At 38.6% G+C, this 20,765-nt stretch overlaps 1 protein-coding gene across 3 annotated transcripts in view; it reads right to left on the reverse strand.

Moving 5' to 3' along the window:
- ATP6V1H (ATPase H+ transporting V1 subunit H) overlaps nt 1–20,765 on the reverse strand; it is a 127,832-nt gene that overhangs the window by 47,758 nt on the left and 59,309 nt on the right. For all 3 annotated transcript variants that reach the window (XM_045849491.1, XM_045849489.1, XM_045849490.1), the window contains 2 exons: nt 18,829–19,007; nt 8,931–9,056 (listed from right to left, as the gene is read on the reverse strand). In XM_045849491.1, the coding sequence (XP_045705447.1) occupies nt 8,931–9,056; nt 18,829–19,007 (305 nt within the window). The remainder of the gene's footprint in view (nt 1–8,930; nt 9,057–18,828; nt 19,008–20,765) is intronic.

The following is a 20,765-nucleotide window of genomic DNA, read 5'->3' on the forward strand; positions in this document are numbered from 1 at the left end:
AAGTTTTTGTTTTTAATATTTTTTATTTTTTTAATATGTTATTGATTATGCTATTACAGTTGTCCCATTTCCCCCCCTTCATTCCCCTCCACCCTGCACACCCCCTCCCACCCACATTCCCCCCTTTAGTTCATGTCCATGTGTTATAAGTTCTTTGGCTTCTACATTTCCCATACTATTCTTGCCCTCCCCCTGTCTATTTTCTACCTACCATCTATGCTACTTATTCTCAGTACCTTTTCCCCCTCTCTCCTCCTCTCACTCCCCTGTTGCTAACCCTCCATGTGATCTCCATTTCTGTGGTTCAGTTCCTGTTCTAGTTGTTTGCTTAGTTTGCTTTTGTTTTAGGTATGGTTGTTAATAATAACTGTGAGTTTGCTGTCTTTTTACTGTTCATAGTTTTGATATCCTTTTATTTCTTAGGTAGGTCCCTTTAACATATCATATAATAAGAGCTTGGTGATGATGAACTTTAACTTGGCCTTATCTGAGAAGCACTTTATCTGCTCTTCCATTATAAATGAAAGCTTGAGCAAACAAAAGTTTTAAGTACATTTACAATTTTGTATTTGGCCTCATTCATAGCCATCCTGGGCCGCAAGTCATGGGCTGGACACCTATGATAGAATTAGCTCAGAGAACCTGGCAGAATACTGAGAAAATGCCTTTCATTCAGTTCTCATCTCAAATGTCAACTCTAATTTAAGAGCCTCAAATTGTCCTAAGACACTATCTTCCTCATCATTTTCTATCTACTCTTCCTAATTTATTTTTCTCACAATACTAGTCACTACCTGCCATTATATATTTGCTTGAGTACTTGTTTAGTCTTTCTCTCCCAAATATAATGTAAGTGTAATGAGAATTATAACTTTGTTTTATTTGCCATTGTATCTGTAACACCTAAAACACTAATAACCACACAATAGGTATTTAACAAATACCTGATGAAAAAAATGAATAAATGAAGTATAAAATGGTATGCTGAATGGGAAAAACAATTCTGACAGCTCCTAATGGAATTAAAAATACACAGACCTCTGATCCAGCAATTCTATTCTAAGAATCAATCCTACAGAAATATTTTCATATTTCCAGAAAAATGTCTATGTATACTATCTTAAATAAATGACTTAAGAGAAAAGACCAGAGTAGAGACCATTATGCTTTTTTCCTCCATTTCTTCTTGCCTGCTTTTTCCTCTGCAACAATGATAATTTTGTGTACAAAGTAGTTTAACATCCACCCTTTTACCAAATCCCTACTATTAAGATTATTAGTTTTTTCTACAGAGAGGTAAATGGAGGCTCAGTAAAATTAAAACGGACAAATTAAAAAAAGAGAGAGACCCCAAGTCATAGTAAGTGGGAAAAAAAAAGTCACAGACTAATACATTTAGCATGGTGACATGTATAAATAATTATATAAAAATGCAGTACAGGAATGCCTTTGAACAAAAGAAAACTGGAGACTATCATACCTATTAATTTTGGTTATCACAGGGGAGGAGTTGGAAGTAGAACAACAATTAAGAAACCCTTTCACTTTAGTTATGTAAGCCTTCAGGGGTGCTTGAATGACTTGGCTCAGGCTGGAGATATAACTTAGAATACAAAGATCTAGTAACACACACACACTTTTCTTTCAAGTTACCTAATTTTACCAAGACCCTCAAGATGTTGCTTTCCCTTATATTGCTAATTTTAAATTAAGTTGAAATTTTAAGTTTAAAATATTTATGAGAAAAAGTTTGAAACCATTTTGCTGTCCATTCACATACAAACTATTCATTTACAAAATATAAATCTTATTTCTTAAAACCTTTACTGGAAAACAACTTGAATTACAATCATCTTGGCTCATACCATTTTTATTAAAGCAGATACTTAAAAGTAATAAAATCCACCCTGGCAGGCATGGTTCAGTGGAGTGAGTGCCAGCCTGCGAACCAAAGGGTCATCGGTTCAATGCCTAGTCAGGGCACATGCCTGGGTTTTGGGCCAGTTGCCCAGTAGGGGACATGTGAGAGGCAACTACACACTGATGTTTCCCTCCCTCTCTTTCTCCCTTCCTTCTCTTCCGTCTAAAAATGAATAAAATCTTTTTTAAAAAAGTAATAAAAGTCTGCCTTGTTCAAAAGCTGTATGAATCTATAAAGCTTGCTTATTCAGTTTCTGGAGCATCACCTAAGACTGCGGCTCAAGGTTTCTCCACCTAACTTTTTCTATTACCATCTCAGCCTGTCAAATAGCTAAACTCTATAAACAACAGGAAACACTGATAAAGAATCTGTTGTCAATCCAGAAACATTTCATTATAAAGTAATTCCACACCTTCTTCTAAACTAACTGGGAAATGTGCATTTCCAAATAATAGAGAAGAAAGGAATGAACATTTACAAATACACATGCATATTCCAAATTCCATGTAAATCATATTAACAATATTTACAGACTCCAAATAAGGCTTCGTTGTACTCCATGCCCATGAAACAATATGGAAGGAGAGAAGATGCTTAACTTTGGGGAACAAGGATGTTAAAAATGCAGAAAAGATCTTAAAATTGCTAGAGGCAGTGAATCTACCAGACCAGTTTGCCTTAATGCACTGCCCAGGGCACCAAAGGGATGGTTTGCAAATGAACCACAGAAACAAAACTGTTGATAAAGCATCAAGATGAGCAGCTAGGCGGCTGCCACACTTAGGGATTTTGATCCCCTACTTGGACTTGTCAATATTTAAACTTCATTACATAAAACAAGATGAGTAATGGGCCCGTCAATGGGAATTCACTACCGATGATCCCACTTCCATATGGAAGGTCAACATCTATGGAATGATCTTACTTCCCAAGGCTCTGGTGTATCTCATCCTCAAACACCTACATGAAGGGATCCATTATGGAAGGGATGCTTTGATGGACCTCATTAGGCCACAACTGAAGGGCCCCCATCTGCAAAGGACTGTTCAGAGGATTACCCAAGCCTGTCAGACATGTGCCAAAAACAATCCTAACAGAGAACGCACCCCAGCAAAAAGGGGAGTACAATATAAAGGGTTACATGCATTACAGAACCAGCAAGTAAACTTTTTGCAAATGCCTAAAACCAGAGGGAATTTCAAATTTTTATTAGTTTTTTGTGGACACTTTTTCTGGATGGGTAGAGGCATACCCCTCTAGAACTGAGAAAGCAATCGTGGAGGCCAAACTTCTATTTAAAGAAATAATTCCTAGGTTAGGACTTTTTCACAGTATTCAAAATGACAACGGACCATCATTCACTTCAGAGATCTCCCAGAAAGTTAGACAGGTACTGCAAATAAAATGGAAATTACATGCATCTTGCAGACCTTGAATCTATGGGAAGCACTGATAAAATGATTCACACAATGAAGAGTGCCCTGGCAAAAATACACATTTGAAATGAGATCAGGCATGTTTCATTGCTTTCTCTGGATTAGGGTGTAGGAAACCGCTTTCCATGGTGTGGAAATGTAGCTCAGGACCCACGTGGAAAGCCAGTGGGGAGTGAGTGACATGCAGGACCACACCCATGGAGAGGTTTTCCTGTGGGGAATTAGGCCTGCATTGTACCTAGACTACTATGAGACTTGCTTTTGCTAAAACTCCCTCACCTTGAATTGAGGAAGGAAGTGCTTACTGCAACTTCCTAAAGTCTGTGCTATACCTCCCAAGTATGGAGTGTAACCAGTCCAACCATTTTTCCCCTTGGTCTGCAACATCCCTCTTTAAAGTAATTAGCAACATTCTTTCCTTTGCTATCTGTAAAAGGTAATCACCTGCAGCAAAACTGTGCATAGTAAATGAGGACTACCCTTCATGTAATGTACCCAGAAAAGCAGTAAGAGCTTGTCCAGGCAGGGGCTGGGGGCCTCTGACCCTGTCGCCCTCTCTCTCATTTAGGGAGCTGCTACCCCATCCCTTTTTCCCCACAGGACTTCTGTAGTCTGTGTGTATTTGTTCACTAGCAGCCACAACACACACAGATCCTACAGGCCAGGATCTGCATCATTAGGGTACCACCCAGAAGTGGTCTTAAGCCCTTTTGAAACAGTTTATTGGAGATCCATCCACATCTTGGTTCTGGGAACGCCCCCTACAACCCTGCCCCAGATAAGGAGCGTGAATGAAAAATTAGGCAATATGTACAACATTTAGGGCAAACACTAACCATTCTGCACAAGTTTGCTCCCTGCAGGTCCATCTACCCATCTGACAAGCAGTGGTCCCTATGACAATCTACTGACAACACATTCTTCTCTGAAGCTTGAGAGAATTAGGCCTTGGATCCACCATACATGAATAAAATAGGCGCCGCCTGAGAATTCAGACCCGGCTACTGTAGCTGATGCTGAAAAGGAAAGCTGGACTTGCATTCTGGAAGATTTGAAATTTCTCTTTCGAAAGAAAGAGCAGGCCCCCATGCAAAGTGATAATGGTCTTTTATTTACGTGTTTGCAGATTTAAGAATTTTTAGCTGCCAAATACTGAGTTTGAGTGTGGTCTGTTCCATCATTAAAAAGAACAAGCACTGAAAGTGTGTTATGGTTATGTTTGAGTGAGTAAGAAGGTCTATGAAAGTTGCAGAAGGTGTGTGGAAAGTTTAAGGCATATAAGGAAAAAAAAAGGTTTGTGAAGGTTGTAGAGGCCACTGGGTATGAAATTTTTTTTTTTCGAAAGGCAGGAAACCTCAGTGCTTGAGTTGAGTTATTCTTTGCTTTAGGTTTGGTTTTGTTTCTTGCTTTCTAATCTTTTGGGGACTTGGGGAACTTAACTGTTTTGTTCACACTGGGAATCCTCTGTCTCTGCTGTTTGGGGCTTCGTGCCATCATTGGACCTCATAAAGGTCATTTTCAGTAATTGAGTCTCTACAATTCAGTAATTCAGTCTCTGCAATTTGGGATTTTCTGCTGTTTGGATGTTAGAAAGGTTGTCTCTTGCTAGTTAGAGCCGGCTGGGGTGAGAGAGCATGCCTCTGCTATTAGTCTCTGCTATTAGAGGTCTGCCAGCAGACCCATGGATGCACTGGTGAGAAAATGCCTCTATCACTGGGGCTTCATGCCAATCCAGCTGGGGTGAGAACACATCTCTGCCATTTGGGTCTTCGTGCCACTGGGGACCTGAGCAAGGTCATCTGTGTAACCAGTTAGTGTGACATGTTGGTGGGAGACAAGATCAAGATTCTTAGGCTAGTTTTAGTCCCCTCTTAGTATTTTTTGTGGGTGGGGTGAATTCTATATTTGCTTTGGATATTTGTTTTTTTCAGTTTTGAAAAGAAATTGAGGCTCCTAAGGATTAAAACTTTACATTAGGTTAGGAAGTCAAGTAATGAAAGACAAAGTGTGAAAATGCAATTTTGGTGGATAATGGAAAGACAAGGATATTCCTTTTTGCTTTGTATTTTTATCCCTACCTGATCCCTCTAGAGTTTGGAATTCTTAATGAGTAATGATACAAAATTTCCTTTGCATAAAACCAGTAAGACCAGTTTTAATAACCAAGGCTTTGACTGGAATGTCTTGCCTGAAGGAGGCATGCCTGGGCTCTGGTTGTTACCAGAAGGCCTTGAGGAACTAAGATTGACTTTGAAAACTAACAAAAGCCCACTGGAGAAGTAGTGTGGTATCATGTTTGGTCTTGTGGTTCATGGCAGTCTTTCCAGGGAAAGAACAAAGGTTGCCTTCATGAAAGATGGCAAGGAGGAACCTTAAGATATAATGGGAACCTCAAGAACTTGAGAAATACGGGTACTGCAGGCAAAGACCGATGGCACTGTACAACTTAGCTCCTATGCCCTGAACGGCTGTCTAAGGATCAATCTAAAAGTTCCTTGTGGAAATTTCAGTAAAGCAGACTTAAAAACACCTGTATGTTCAATGCTGCTCTTGTTTTCATGCAAATGCTGAGGCAAAACTGAAAACCTGCAGTCTTTTTGAGGACAGTGAGGGTGATCTTGGGGAAAGGAATCAGGTTTTAAAGAAAATCACAATGCTCAGTCATGAACATCAGATTCTAGTGCAGTTAACTGTCTTCAAAGTTTGTTTTCATTTGAAAGTTGATCTGATTTAACCAGATGATATCAAGTTGTTACTAATTAGTATCATTTCAGCAAATGCCTTGCAACTGAACATATTCTCAAAAGACAGTCTTATGGACTCAGAAGTGGTATAGGCTCCACTTGAGAAGTCCACCTACATTGCCGCCTCCTGGTACTCAAGGGTTTGGCTGAACTAAATGGTTGAATTGGTGAAGTATGGAGCAGCCTATCAGTTTTCCTTTAAAATTGCTTTCTTTTCTGCCTTGGATGAAAAGGGTCCAGAAGTGTTAAAGGGGGGAATCTCAGGATATGCCCCTAAGCCTAAGTTCAGTATAGTAGGCAGTAACGCTTCAGACAGGTGACACACCTTGCATACCTTCCTCAAAGGAAGCCAATTTTTTCTTAATCAGGGACACTGCAGAGTCAGTCCCTACCTTTGTTATTTAGTTTTTGATTGTGCCTTCTAACCCTCTTGACAAATTTGTCGCCTCCAGAACGTGACAGGGTACCAATTCATTCAGTAACGCCATCCTTGAGATGTGCATACTGCTTTCCAGGTACAACCAACTGACCTGGACTTGGCAAAATACTTCTTCCTTGTGTGAAGTCTCCCCTCCACTCCAGAACCCCTTTGTTAGGGACCTCTGCACCAGGGAATAAATAGGACTATGCTCCTTGGCCAGCAGGAAGTAGTTAAAGAAGAATGACACACCTTTATCCATATGCCCTTGAAGATTACAAATGTCTAGAATGCTAAAGGGGAGATTGTAACAGGGAGGTGAGAGGAGATTTGGACTAGCAGGTCCTGGAAGGCAGATCCTGGGAGGCAGCATGGCCAGGTGACAAGTCCCTCCCTACTCCCCCATATGCAAAGCTGTGGCAGCCACCCACCAGCAGCCTCCTCACTTCTTCTGTGGCAGGGGCTGAGGGCATCAAGGAATCTGTGTACTATCTATAAGTAAATAAAAATTTTATTTTCCTTTCAAAGTGGACTCTGTCTCCAAAGTTATTGTCTATGGGGGGCACGCAGTGGGACCCCACTAGTTTGGTAGCAAAACCAGCTTAACCTTCAGGGAGTTCTGGAAGCTACATTTTAATATCCTCACTTCTTGAGGATCATAGACAAAGAATAGGGGGAAGTGTCTTCCAGTACCATGCAATCATTCTGGAAGAAACTGTGGCCTGAGTTAGTTGCTAAAAGAGATTTTGAGGGCTTTGATGGTGAACCTGTGTCTGTTTTGGAGGATACTTTGTCTCTGGACAAGTCCATAGGCTTGGAGGTGGATGATGATGATGATGTGGAAGAGTTAATGGAGGACTACCACACTAAGCTCACCCCCAAGGAACTCCAACACCTTCAGAGAAAAGAGCAACAGACAGCAGCTGAAAAGTTCTCTTCAGGGGAGGGGGGCAGAGAAAATATTCCTATTTCACTAATCAAGGGAATGCTTGGGAAATGGGCAGAAATACAAATTTTTACTAAGAAATATAACCCTGATAAAGAAGTAATGATCCATGTAATAAACTTGTTTAATGACAATGCAGTATTTCACTTTGGGCAAGTGTTAAAATGCAGACAAAAACAAACATCATTGGATAGGTTTTTAGTGAGACAGAGGCCCAGTGAGCCTGAAGCAAGATCTAGTGGAGCAAAGAGACAAAAAAGAACCTAAGAAGAAGAGCTACTTGACATTTTTATGGAGGGGTACACCTCTTTCAAACAATAATATCTCTCCATTCCTCCTCTCCATATTCAGTCATCAATAGCTCTCAACATTAAGGGTAAGTTCTAGTGTGTATGTCAATTTTCACACACGTTTTATTTCCTTTTTGTTAAGTTTCCATTTATATTTAACATCCTTTTTGTTTTTTAAAGTGTTTATTTATAGATTCAATAGTACATTAGACACGCACTATGTATAAAAAAAAGTTAAAATGGGAAATCATTTGGGTGTCTGGAATGACTTAATTAAATTGATCTTATTTTTAATGGGAAAATAACGATTCAGTTTTTGAACAAATCACATCTCAGTCTTCCAGAATGAATTAAGTTGAAAACTGAGGTTTCACTGTACAAAGAACTCATGTTCAGAATACACACAGAACTCTTACAATGGGTTGACTAAAAAATTCATTTAGTTTTCTTCATAAAATGAGACACATTTTTTATTTTCACCAATAACTTTACTGATTTGGATATTTTGAGAATGTCACCCATCTCCCACTATTGGCTTCCAGTGGGTAGAGGCCAAGGGTGCTGCTAAATATCTTCCAATGCATAAGACAGCTCCAGAGCAAAGATTTATTTCATCAAAATGTCAATAGAAACAAGAAACTCACAAACCACTTCTGACACATCAATCAGTCACAGCACATTCTCCATACACTGCACAAATCTTTTCTTTGCATTTCATTTGTGTTTTTACCTTTCTTGAAATAAATGAGCATAATATGCTTAAAGTGTTGTTTTTCTTCCATCTTCAGTATTAAAATGGCTACACGAAAATTCACCAATTTTAATAAGTTTTTTAAAAAGGCATGCTGATATGACAGCTGTCACAATACAATCTAACAAAATTGTTTTGAGTGAAGTTAAAGACACCTAAGCGCTTCCAGAGCCATTGTACAGAAAAAAACTAGACAAACCTTTTGGCCAACCCAATAACATGAAAAAAAAATTTTTAACAGGCACTTCTAGGAAAAACATATACAATACAAATCACCTATATTAAAAGGTATTCAACCACATTAATGGATAAGAAAATACAAATTAAAACCACAGAATATCTAACATTTAAAGAGTAACAAAAACATGTTTATGAAGATGTAGAACAACAGGTATTAGAGTGTAAACTGGAATTTAAAACTTACTTCAAGAGCTCATAATTCTTCTCATTTAACCTCACAGCATTTTCTCTCCAAAATTTCTCAGATTTGTGTACAGGGCTCCATTCCAATCTTCCAGATTTAAGTTCTGAACTGTACTCATCAAATGAGCTATAAAAATTTTTAAAGAATTCAGAGTTTATAAGAATCTAAGAGATCCTCCAAGTTAATTAAAATATCTTCACTGATGATTTAACTACAAAGACTGGCTATCCTTAGTACAAACCACCACTAAACAAAGTTTAAACATCTTGAATAAGATTTATAAATCATGTGAAATTTTTTCAGAGTACTAAGGCCCAGGACCCCTGACAAATTTGAATGCTTATCATGAGATATTAAAAGGGATACTTACTTCAGAAATCTGTACTCTAACATATGTATACATAAATGTAAAATCTGATAATCTAGCAGAACTTCTACCATGCCACTTAAAATACTGTATTTGCCAGGCCACTAGATACATTAACATAAATTTATGTTAAAGTATGTTACTTTAACAATATAAAATAGTACATTCTAATACTATTACATTATAAATATTATAAACTACATTGCATTACAAAAGCAGAAACATATATCTGTACAATATTTTACAATGTGATTGCGAACAGTGAAGAGAATTCTTAGGTTGAATTAACCCACTATAGATTAAAAATAGAAATCTCTGTACATATAACAACTGCAATCAATGTACTTTAATTAAACAATTATTCACTATGTTATCAAGTTCCTTCATTATTCAATTAGCCAGTGGACAACCACCATGACAAGACATACCTGGACTCTTTTTCAAGTAGCCATTTAATACTGAATGGTAATTCAGAATAACCAGGATTTACTGGGTAAACTGATCAGAATGTCCTGTTTGAATAATGTAGTAATTTACTTGAATAAAAGCCCAGTCAGTATAACAAGTAAGCTAGTATGCTTAATAGTAATATCCTAAGTCTAAAACAGAGAAAAATCTTTCAATTGCATCCATCATCCAATTAACTTTATGTAAATAGATATATTTTTATAATTTCTAAATTCAACATGAAAAGTCAATAATTCTTTCATGTAGAGTAAATAATTTACAAAGCTAATTATCACTAGCCTTATTTATTTTTAAAAGGGATCTTAAATCATTATTACAGAAGAACTGATAAACTTTTTTTAATAGGCATAACAGAACTTATAAAAACTGGAAACTGGGCTGCATGGGGGAGCAGGAGAAGATGGCGGTCTCCACTGTGAAAAGCTGCAGTGCAAACAAAATAAAAGCTCAGAAGAAAATGAAGGTTAACTGAAAAAAGGCGGTTGCTTAGAAAAGCTCATCAACTCCTATATATAGTGTTTAGTTTCCTATGAGCACAGACTTTGAAAAACATGAGCTGGAAGATGGTAGCAAGATAGGTGGGAGTGGAGTCCACTTCCCCCTGCACACAGGTAGAACACCTAGCCAATCTTCTGAGGAACAGAGTGAACAGCCAATGGTATCCCAGCATATATGAAGGCTGGAGGCCAAGATTGCAGAGGACATTGAAAAAGCAGATGGTAAGGAGAGTATTTTGGGACAATAAGGTCCCTGGGACAAGTGCAGAGACCAGGGCAGGTGCAGCACCAGGCCCAGCACCTGTTAGGCCTGTCACAAGATTCTTGGGAATGAGCCAGGTCAATGGATCCCTACCCTGCCAAAAGGGAGGTTTGAGCAGCAACAGGATGGACCTGGATGCTTGAAGTTATTGGGGGGAATAAAGACGAAGTGGCAGACACACAGGGACGGTGTTTTCCTGCCCAAACTGTGGACACGGGATTTCTCATTACCAAAGAAATTGAGGATCCAGGTGACACCTGGAGAAGGGAGAATAGTGGGTCCATGACAACCCTGACCCTGACAGTCCCCAGTCTGGTTGGAAAGGGGCTGTGTGAGAGGCCGGGTGCTTTTTAGGAGTGGCAGGCTTGAACAGAAGGAATTTGTTCAAACAAAAAAAAAAAGGCTCCCAGTGGCTGTTTAGGAAATTCTCCTGCAGCAGCCACCTATGCCTCCCTGGCTACACCCCTGCAGTAGTCAGAGCCTCAGCCACAGCTGTCCCTGCCACCACAACCACAACCATGCCTCTACCTTCCCCAGGCTGGCAGTGGAGGACACCTGCCCCATCATCCCGCAGTCCCATCAACACAAGCCCAACCCTCTCTCCACTGCCTCGGCAGCAGAGGCCACTAGCCCACAACTGATATCCCAGAGGCACACACCCAAACCTGCTGCTGCAGACACAGCAGTGCTCCTGCCCTGCAGGACCGGACTGGCACACTAAGAGGAAGGAGGAGGCGCCCCACAGAGGAGACCAGCAGGGCTCAGGGAGTCAGCAATCCCCAGAAAAATTCAAATCAGTGAGGGAGCTAAACTACCCTGAAGAGACTTTCAGAGTCCCTAGCACCTAAGGCAGCAAAGAGTGAGAAGATGGTATGTGAGTTGCCCCTGATTGGTGCATCTCAAGGACAGCACAACTGGTGGACTGAAGGCATAGGCCTAGTGCAGAAGGGCACTGGGGGCCCAGCAGCAGACTGAGGAACTGGGCTGGAGGCTGGGCAACTGTGAAGAGTGAGCCTAGACCTAGCCCCTGTCAGCGCAAAACCATAGGAAGAAAGAAAAGTGAAACCCAACTCCCCTCAGCCTGCTGCAGCCAGAAGACCTGCAGAACTCACTTGGCAATTTAAAGCCAGCAGGAGGCTTTTATTTTCTTCCTTCCCTTTTTTTTCTCCACAAGTGACACAATAAGACCTGGAGCTCTCAAAAGACCAGAATCAGACCTAAAGAAGGTTCATCCCAACAACTGAGACAGTGAGACAAATTTCACTTTGCTATTCCAGAGACCCTGCAAGCTATTGTTTATTCATATTACTATCTTTTCATTATTTTTACTTTTATTTTATTAGCATTTTTTAAATTTTTCTTCTTTCTGTTTAGTTTTCTTCATTTTATTTAATTGTATTGTTTGGTTTTCCTTGTTTTCTCTTTCATAGTGTATTTTTAATTTTCCTTCTTTCACTTCACTTGTGTTCCAATAGCACACTACTCTAGGCTGTGTACTTCCTATTCTTGTTATTCAGATCACATAGGTTCTGTCATATGATTGTTGTTCCAGTATTAGTGTAAAAAACTGTTGTTCCATATAGTTACAAATACTGCACAGCACCCCTTCCAATTAGGCCTAGTTCACTGTCTTCTGGAATGTTATTGGTTAACTCTGTTGTGGTTAACTCTATTCTCTTGCACACTACACTTATTTTCTCTCCTTTACTCTCACTATATCTCATAATCTGACCTCCCACAAGCTCACTGATTTCTGGATTCAACTCACAATCCATCCCTCCCTCTAACAAGAGACTTATCTTTTTTCCACCCTTTCTAAAACATGGATAGTTGGGTGAAATATCAGTTAACACTATACTTATCCAAAGGATCTCCTATCTCTTCTCTATGATTTGTACTTTAAATCCCACAGAATACTCTGTAACTGACTTAAACCAATTTCCCTTCCCCCTGCAACTGATCACATACAACAGTAGGTGGGAGCTGCAAACACCAATACACCTGGTAGAAGAGAGAACCCACCAACAAAGGAACTACCAGAAGATAATAAAGGAAGATGGTAGAAGAGTGGAAGCCACACTAACCTCCTCCCAGGGCCAATCTGGAATTACAACTAAACTGGAGAGAAATTACCCAGAACAAAAAACTGAACAGTAGCGAGAGAGAAGGCTTATAACCTTAGACAGACAGGAGAACCAGCTTCGCCACAACCTGTCTGCACCTGCACAATAGCATGGTAGGTAGAGTGACTCTCAGTCAACCAGCTGGAGGGAAGGACCCACCAAAGAAAGACCCAAAAGCAATCAAAACCAAAAGACATACAGAGAGCCAACGTAAACAGCCCAAGAGCAGCAAGTTCAGGAGATCAAGGATATTGCCCCACTGAATCTCATAGGTTTCCTACCATAGAAGTCCACACTACAGACCTAGAGAATCAGACAGATAAATTTAAGAAGCAGAGGTTGACAAGAAGAGTCTCACAAATAATGGGAACACAAAGAAACAAACCCCAAATGTAAGGAAAGGAGGAAGCCTCAGAAAGAAGGCTAAATGGAATAGAGAGAGGTCAACTACCAGATACTGAATTCAAAGCAATGGTTACAAGGAATCTCAATGAGCTCACAGAGAATTACCAAAATCTACAGGGAAACTATGATGAACTCACTGCAAACTATATCAGCATGAAAAAGGAAAAATAAACTATCAAGAAGTGCCAAGAGGAAGTGAAGAATACAATCTCTAAACTGAATAACACAATAGATGGAATCAATAGCAGGCTAAATGAACCAGAGGATAAAATAAAAAAGCTGGAGATCAAAGAGAAAAAAACACCCAGAAAGAGCAATAAAAGGAAAAAAGACTCAGAAAGAATGAAGAGGTGTTAAGGGAACTGCATGACAATGAAATGTAATTATATCTGCGTAGTAGGGATACCAGAAGAAGATGAGCATGGGATAGAAAACCTGTTTGAAAAAGTAATGATGGAAAACTTCCCTAATATGATGAGAGAAAAAGTCACACAAATCCAGGAAGCACAGAGAGTCCCAATCAAGAGGAACCCAAAGAGGCCCACCTCAAGACATATAATTAAAATGGCAAAATTCCAAGACAAAGAGAGAATATTAAAGGCAGCAAGGGAGAAACAGAAAATAATATACAAGGGAGCAACAATAAGGTTAGCAGCAGACTTCTCAATGATGATGCTCCAAGATAGAGGGGAATGGCAAGAAATAATCCAACTCATGAAAAATAAAAGTACTGCAACCAAGACGACTCTATCCAGCAAGACTCTCAATTAAAATGGAAGGCTAAATTAGGAGTTCTCAGACAAAAGAAGCCTCAAAGAATACACCTCCTCCAAACCAGTTCTGCAAGAGATACAAAAGTGTCCGCTTTAAGAAAAAAAAAAAAAGAGTGAGACAGAGAGGAACACAGATACAAAAAAATAGGAATGAATAAGTACCTATTGATAATAAACTTAAACATAAATGGATTAAATGCTCCAATCAAAAGACACAGAGTAGTTGAATGGATAAGAAATCATGACCCACAGATATGCTGCCTACAAGAACACACCTTGAACAAAAGATGTACACAGGCTGAAAGTGAAGGGTTGGAAACAAATATTCCAAGCAAATGGACAGGAAAGAAAGGCTGGGGCAGCAATACTCCTATCAGACAAAATAGACTTCAAACAAAGGGCCACAAAAAGAGACCCAGAAGGTCACTTCATAATACTCAAGGGAAGAATCCATCAAGAAGACATGAACATTGTAAATATATATGCACCCAACCTAGGAGCACATAAATACATTAGGAAAATCTTGGAGGACTTCAACATATTGACAGCAACACATTTATAGGAGAGGATATTAACACCCCACTCTCAAAAATGGATGTATCTTCCAAACAAAATACCAACAAAGATACTGCAGCATTGAACAATGTGGACTTAATTGATAGAGAGTCTAGATCAAATGGATTTAACTGATATACATAGAGTCTTTCTTCCCAAAGAAGCAAAATATACATTCTTTTCAAATACACATTGAACATTTTCAAAGATAGACCACATGATAGGACACAAAACAAGCCTTAAAAAATTCAAGAAAACTGAAATCATATCAAGCATTTTCTCTGACCACAAGGGACTGAAATTAGAAACCCATCTCAAGGAAGAAAATTCAAAAAAACTCAAAGTCATGGAAACGGAACAGCATGCTATTAACCAATGAATGTGTAGGAATGAGATCAAGCAACAAATCAAAAAGTTTCTGGAAACAAATGAAAATGAACTCACAACAACCCCAAACACAATGAGGGCAGTCCTGAGAAGGAAGTTCATAGCAATACAGGCCTACCTCTAAAAGAAACATTTCAAGTAAACAACCTAACCCCACACCTGTAAGAACTCGAAAAACAACAAAAAAGACAGCCCAGAGCAAATACAAGGAAGAAAATAACCAAGATAAGAGCAGAATTAAATGACAGAGAGACTAAAAGCACAATTCTAAGGATCAGGTAAATTCAGGAGCTGGTTCTTTGAAAAGATAAACAAAATCGACAAGCCTCTAAGCAGGCTCATCAAGAAAAAAAGAGAGAGGACCCAAATAAACACAATCCGAAATGAAAGAGGGGAGATTACAACTGATACCACAGAAATGCAAAGGATTGAAAGAAATCACTATGAAGAACTATATGCCAAGAAATCTGAAAACCGGCCCTGGCTGGCATAGCTCAGTGGATTGAGCGCAGGCTGCGAACCAAAGTGTCGCAGGTTCGATTCCCAGTCACGGTACATGCCTGGGTTGCAGGCTATGACCCCCAGCAACCACACACTGATCTTTCTCTCTCTCTATCTCCCTCCCTTCCCTCTCTAAAAATAAATAAATAAAATCTTAAAAAAAAAAAAAATCTGAAAACCTAGGTGAAATAGACAAATTTCTGGAAAAATATAATCTTCTAAAACTCAATGAAAAAGAGGCAGAAACTGTGAATAGATCAATAACAGCTGACAAAATTGAAGCAGTAATAAAAAAAACTCCCAACACACAAAAGCCCTGGACTGGACAGTTTCACAGGAGAATTTTACAAAGTATTTAAGTAAGAGGTAACCCCTATCCTTCATAGATTATTCAAAAAAACCCAAGATGATGGAAGACTCCCAAAGTTTTTATGAAGCCAGCATCATCCTAATCCCAAAACCAGATAAAGACACAACAAAGAAAGAAAACTTCAGGCCAATACCGCTGATGAACATAGACACTAAAATCTTCAACAAAATATTGGCAAACTGCATCCAGCAATACATTAAAAAGATCATACATACACCATAACCAAGTGGGATTCACCTCAGGGATGCAAGGATGGTACGATATTTGCAAATCAATGAACATAATACATCACATAAACAAAAATCACATGATCATATCAATGGATGCAGAAAAAATATTTGATAAGGTACAGCACCCATTTATGATTAAAACACTCATCATAGTGGGAACAGAGGGAGCATTCCTCAACATAATCAAGGCCATATACAAGAGACCTACAGCCAACATCATACGCAATGGACAAAAACAGAGCTTTCCCACTAAGATCAGGAACAAGAAAAGGATGTCTGCTTTAACCACTCCTATTCAACACAGTATTGGAAGTCCAAAGCATAGCAGTCAGACAAGAAAAAGAAATAGAAGGCATCCAAATTGGAAAGGAGAAAGCAGAACTGTCATTGCAGATGACATGATAGAAAATCCCACAGACTCCACCAAAAAACTATTCAACCTAGTAAGTGAATTTGGCAAAATAGCAGGGTTCAAAGTCAATATTCAGAAATCAAAGGCATTTTTGTACACCAACAATATCAGAAACAGAAATCAGGAAAAAAATCCCATTTGATATAGCAACAAGAAAAATAAAATACCTAGGAATAAACCTAACCAAGGAGGTAAAAGACCTGTACTCACAAAACTACACAACACTGAAGAAAGAAATTAAGGAAGACACAAACAAATGGAAGCTTGTACTATGCTCATGGATTGAAAGAATTAACATCATCAAAATGTTCATACTACCCAAGCAATTTATAAATTCAATGCAATCCCTATTGAAGTACCAATGGCATATTTCACAGATATGGAACATTTCAAAAATTTATATGGAACCACAGATGACCCCAAATAGCTCAGCAATTTTGAGAAAGAAATACAAGGTAGGAGGGATCACAGCACCTGATATCAAACTGTATTACAAGGCCACCATAATGAAAACAGCCTGGTACTTGCATAAGGACAGACATGCAGACCAATGGAACAGCATAGAGGGCCCAGAAATAAACCCAAGTCTCTCTGGTCAAGTAATATTTGACAAAGGGGGAAGAAGCATAAAATGGAGTGAAAATAGCCTCTTCAACAAATGGTGTTGGGAGAGATAGACAGCTCCATGCAAAAAAAATGAAACTTGATCATCAACTTACACCATACACAAAAATAAATTTAAGGTGGATGAAAGACTTAAGTATAAGTCGTGACACCATAAAAGTCCTAGAGGAAAATGGGCAAGAAAATCTCAGAGATTCCACACTAATATTTTCACCAATATGTCCCCTAAGCAAGGGACATAAAGGAAGGAATAAACAATTGGGACCTCATCAAATTAAAAAGCTTCTGCATGGCTAAACAAAACAGCATTAAGATGAAAAGAGATCAAACTATATGGGAAAACATATTTGCCAATGATAGCTTAGACATGGCTTTGATCTCCAAAATATATAAAGAACTCGCAAGACTCCACTCTAGGAAGACAAGCAACCCAATTAAAAAATGGGTAAAGGACTTGAACAGACGCCTCTCCAAGGAGGACATACAAAGTGTCCAGAGACACATGAAAAGACGTTCAGCATCTCTAGCCATCAGAGAGAATCAAATTGAAACCACAATGAGATACCACTTCACACCAGTCACAATGGCCATCATAAACAAAGCAATAAACAAGTGTCGGAGAGGTTGAGGACAAAAGGAAACCCTAGTGCACTGTTGGTGGGATTGCAGCCTGGTGCGGCCACTATGGAAAATAGCATGGAATTTCCTCAGAAAAGTAAAAATGGATCTGCCTTTTGACCTGGCAATTCCACGGCCAGGATTATATGCTAAGAACCCTAAAACACCAATCCAAAAAAACCTATGCACCCCAATGTTCATAGCAGCACAAACTGCAAAAGCCAAGTGCTGGAAGCAATCTATGCCCATGAGTAAATGAATGGATCAAAAAACTAAGGTGTATTTACACAATGGAATAGTACACAGCAGAAAGAAAGAAGGAAATAACAATAAAAATCAAAAGTATTTAAAAGAAAAAAGAAAAGAGGGGAGGGGAGGAGAGGGAAAAGAGCTCCTACCCTTTGCAACAGCATGAATGCAACTGGAGAACACTATGCTAAGTGAAATAAGCCAGGGGCGAGGGACAAATACCATATGATGTCACCATTAAGTGGAACCTAATCAACAAAACAAACAAGCAAGCAAAATATAACCAGAGACATTGAAATTAAGAACAATCTGACAGTAACCAGAGGGGGGTGGGAGAGGATAATGGGGGGGTAAGAAGGAAATTGTTTTCAGGAACAACTGTAAGGGACACATGGACAAAACCAATGGTGGGGGAGTGGAAGCAGGGGAGGGAGGTGGAGATGGCTGGGGTGGGGGAATAGTGGTGGGGGAATATGCAGACAACTACTTGAACACAATAAAATAATTTTTAAAAAATTTTTAAAGAATATAAATGACAAAACACAAAAAATATAAATATATATGTATATACATGTATATATGTATATGTGTGTGTGTGTGTGTGTGTGTGTGTGTGTGTGTGTGTATATATATATATATATATATAAAACCAATAGAAATTTCAAGAAAGCAGGAAAAAAATAGTCTTCCCAGATATGGGCAAAACTTGTCCACAAATTAACAACCATTACTGCTTTAAAAGATTCCTAACCAGGAGGAGATCTTGAAGAGTTCCATGGCAGTGCTAACAACTGGTGTAGTACAGCCAATCCTATTTTAAAAGATAAATGGTGGAACACTCCCCAAAAAGAAGAAATAACATACAGCTCTAAGAAACTGTTACTATAGCAATAAGCCCCTGTTTTTTTAACATATCCACCAAATATGATAGAAGACATAATATTTCAATACAGTCGTTAGAGATTATATTTAGTAAGAAATTTAAATTTCCTTAAAATACCAAACAAATGAAACGAAGTCCAATATACCCAGACTTTGAGATTTAAAAATAACATACCTAAGATCCTGAACACTTTCACCAAGTTTTTCCAAAAGAAATTTTATATCTTCACTGATATCTTCATCATCGTACTTTTGCTGTTCCAAGTTTTCCAACTGTTTCAGAACTTTGCACTGAATCATAGCCAGAGCATATTCTTGGCGAGTTTCTCTTTCGGTTGATTTTTCTAAAAAGTTCTAGTTTAGACAAAGATATAATTTGTTACATGATATCCTGAGACCTCTGTACATCCTTTTTCACCCTCTCTCCTCCTCCTATTGACAGGTTAACTATAACCTTTAAGTGGATGACTTTCTTTCCTAAGCATCTGTCCATATCAGAAATATTCTTCTGATTCTTTGCTTACTTACTAGCTTACTAAACGTCTTATTTTTTTAAGGTTGTATTTATTTATTTTTAGAGGGGGGGAAGGTAGGAAGAAAGAGAGGAAGAGAAACAAAAATGTGTGATTGCCTCTTGAGTGCCTCTTGCGTGCCTCTTGCATGCCCCTTGCTGGGGACTTGGCCTGCAACCCAGGCATGTGCCCTGACTGAGAATCGAACCTGTGACCCTCTGGTTCACAGGCTGGCACTTGATCCACTGATCCACAACAGCCAGGGCAGCTTACTAAATATTTTAAATTATTGACCCAGACAAGCCTCAAAATACTGAACACTGGATAACTAAATCCACCACAATCCTTTCTCACAGCCTGTTCCTGTGTACACCATACTGAACTCTCCTTTCACTGGCTACCTAGATCACTTAGGATACTATGAAAGAATGTTTTTTCAAGTATTTCTTCAGTTTCCAGTCAGTAACTATTTCCCCCTCCAATCAAACTATAAGTGCAGAGTGAACAGCAATTAAAAAAAAAAACCTCTGTTGCTTGAACAATTATCAGAAAAGTTTTGTGACATTCAAGCAAATTCCCTAGCTATGTTACTGTGATTTTAACAATTTCAAATAAGTGTACCAAAATTTGAAAATATATTTATTTTTGTAAGCAAGTTTATATTATGCCAAATAAAGAAATTTAGCTTAGCATATGGCCTACCAAATGGCATATGGCCTACTACTTTGGTAGTCAATCCCTACCAAAATTCCAATAGTATTTTTTACAGAAGTAGAAAAAATCCTAGATTTTGTATGAAACTACAAAGGCCCCAAATAGTCAAAGCAATCTTGAGAAAGAAGAACAAAGCTGCAGGCCTCATACTTCCAGATTTCAAACTGAACTACAAAGCTATAGTAATCAAAATTATATAATAATGGCATAGACAGGCACAAAGACCAATGGAACAGAAAAGAGCACCCAGAAATAAGCCCCTATCTATACAGTCAACTAATATTTGACAAGAGAGCCAAGAATACTCAGTGGAAAAGAATAGTTCTTCAATAAACGGATTAGGAAAATTGGATAACCACATGCAGAAATATGAAATTGCACCACTATCTCATACAGCTAACAATAATTTACTCTAAATGGATGAAAGACATAAACTGTCAAACTCCTGGAAGAGAAAGAAAAACCTCTTGGCATTGGAAACAATGTTTTGTATAGACCACCAAAATCACAGGCAAGAAAAGTAAAAGTCAACAAGTAGAACTACATCAAACTAAAAGCTTCTACATCCAAAAGAAACAATAAAATAAAAACAAGATGGGTGAAAAATATCCGCAAACAATATATATATATCCGATGAGGGGGTTAATATCCAAAATATATAAAGAATTCATACCACTCAATAACAAAAAAAGGCAATTAAAAAACAGGCTAAGGATCTGAACAGGCATTTTCCAAAGGAGACATTCAGATGGCCACCAAGTTCAAGTGCCTGACATCCCTAAGCACGAGAGAAATGCAAATCGAAACCACAATGAAATATCACCTCATACCTGTCAATATGACTATAATCAGCCTTGGCTGGGTAGCTCAGTTGGTTGGAGCATCA

This window comes from Phyllostomus hastatus, unplaced genomic scaffold, assembly GCF_019186645.2.
Source record: "Phyllostomus hastatus isolate PE091 unplaced genomic scaffold, TTU_PhHast_1.1 phas_contig_65, whole genome shotgun sequence".
Classification (NCBI taxonomy): domain Eukaryota; kingdom Metazoa; phylum Chordata; class Mammalia; order Chiroptera; family Phyllostomidae; genus Phyllostomus; species Phyllostomus hastatus.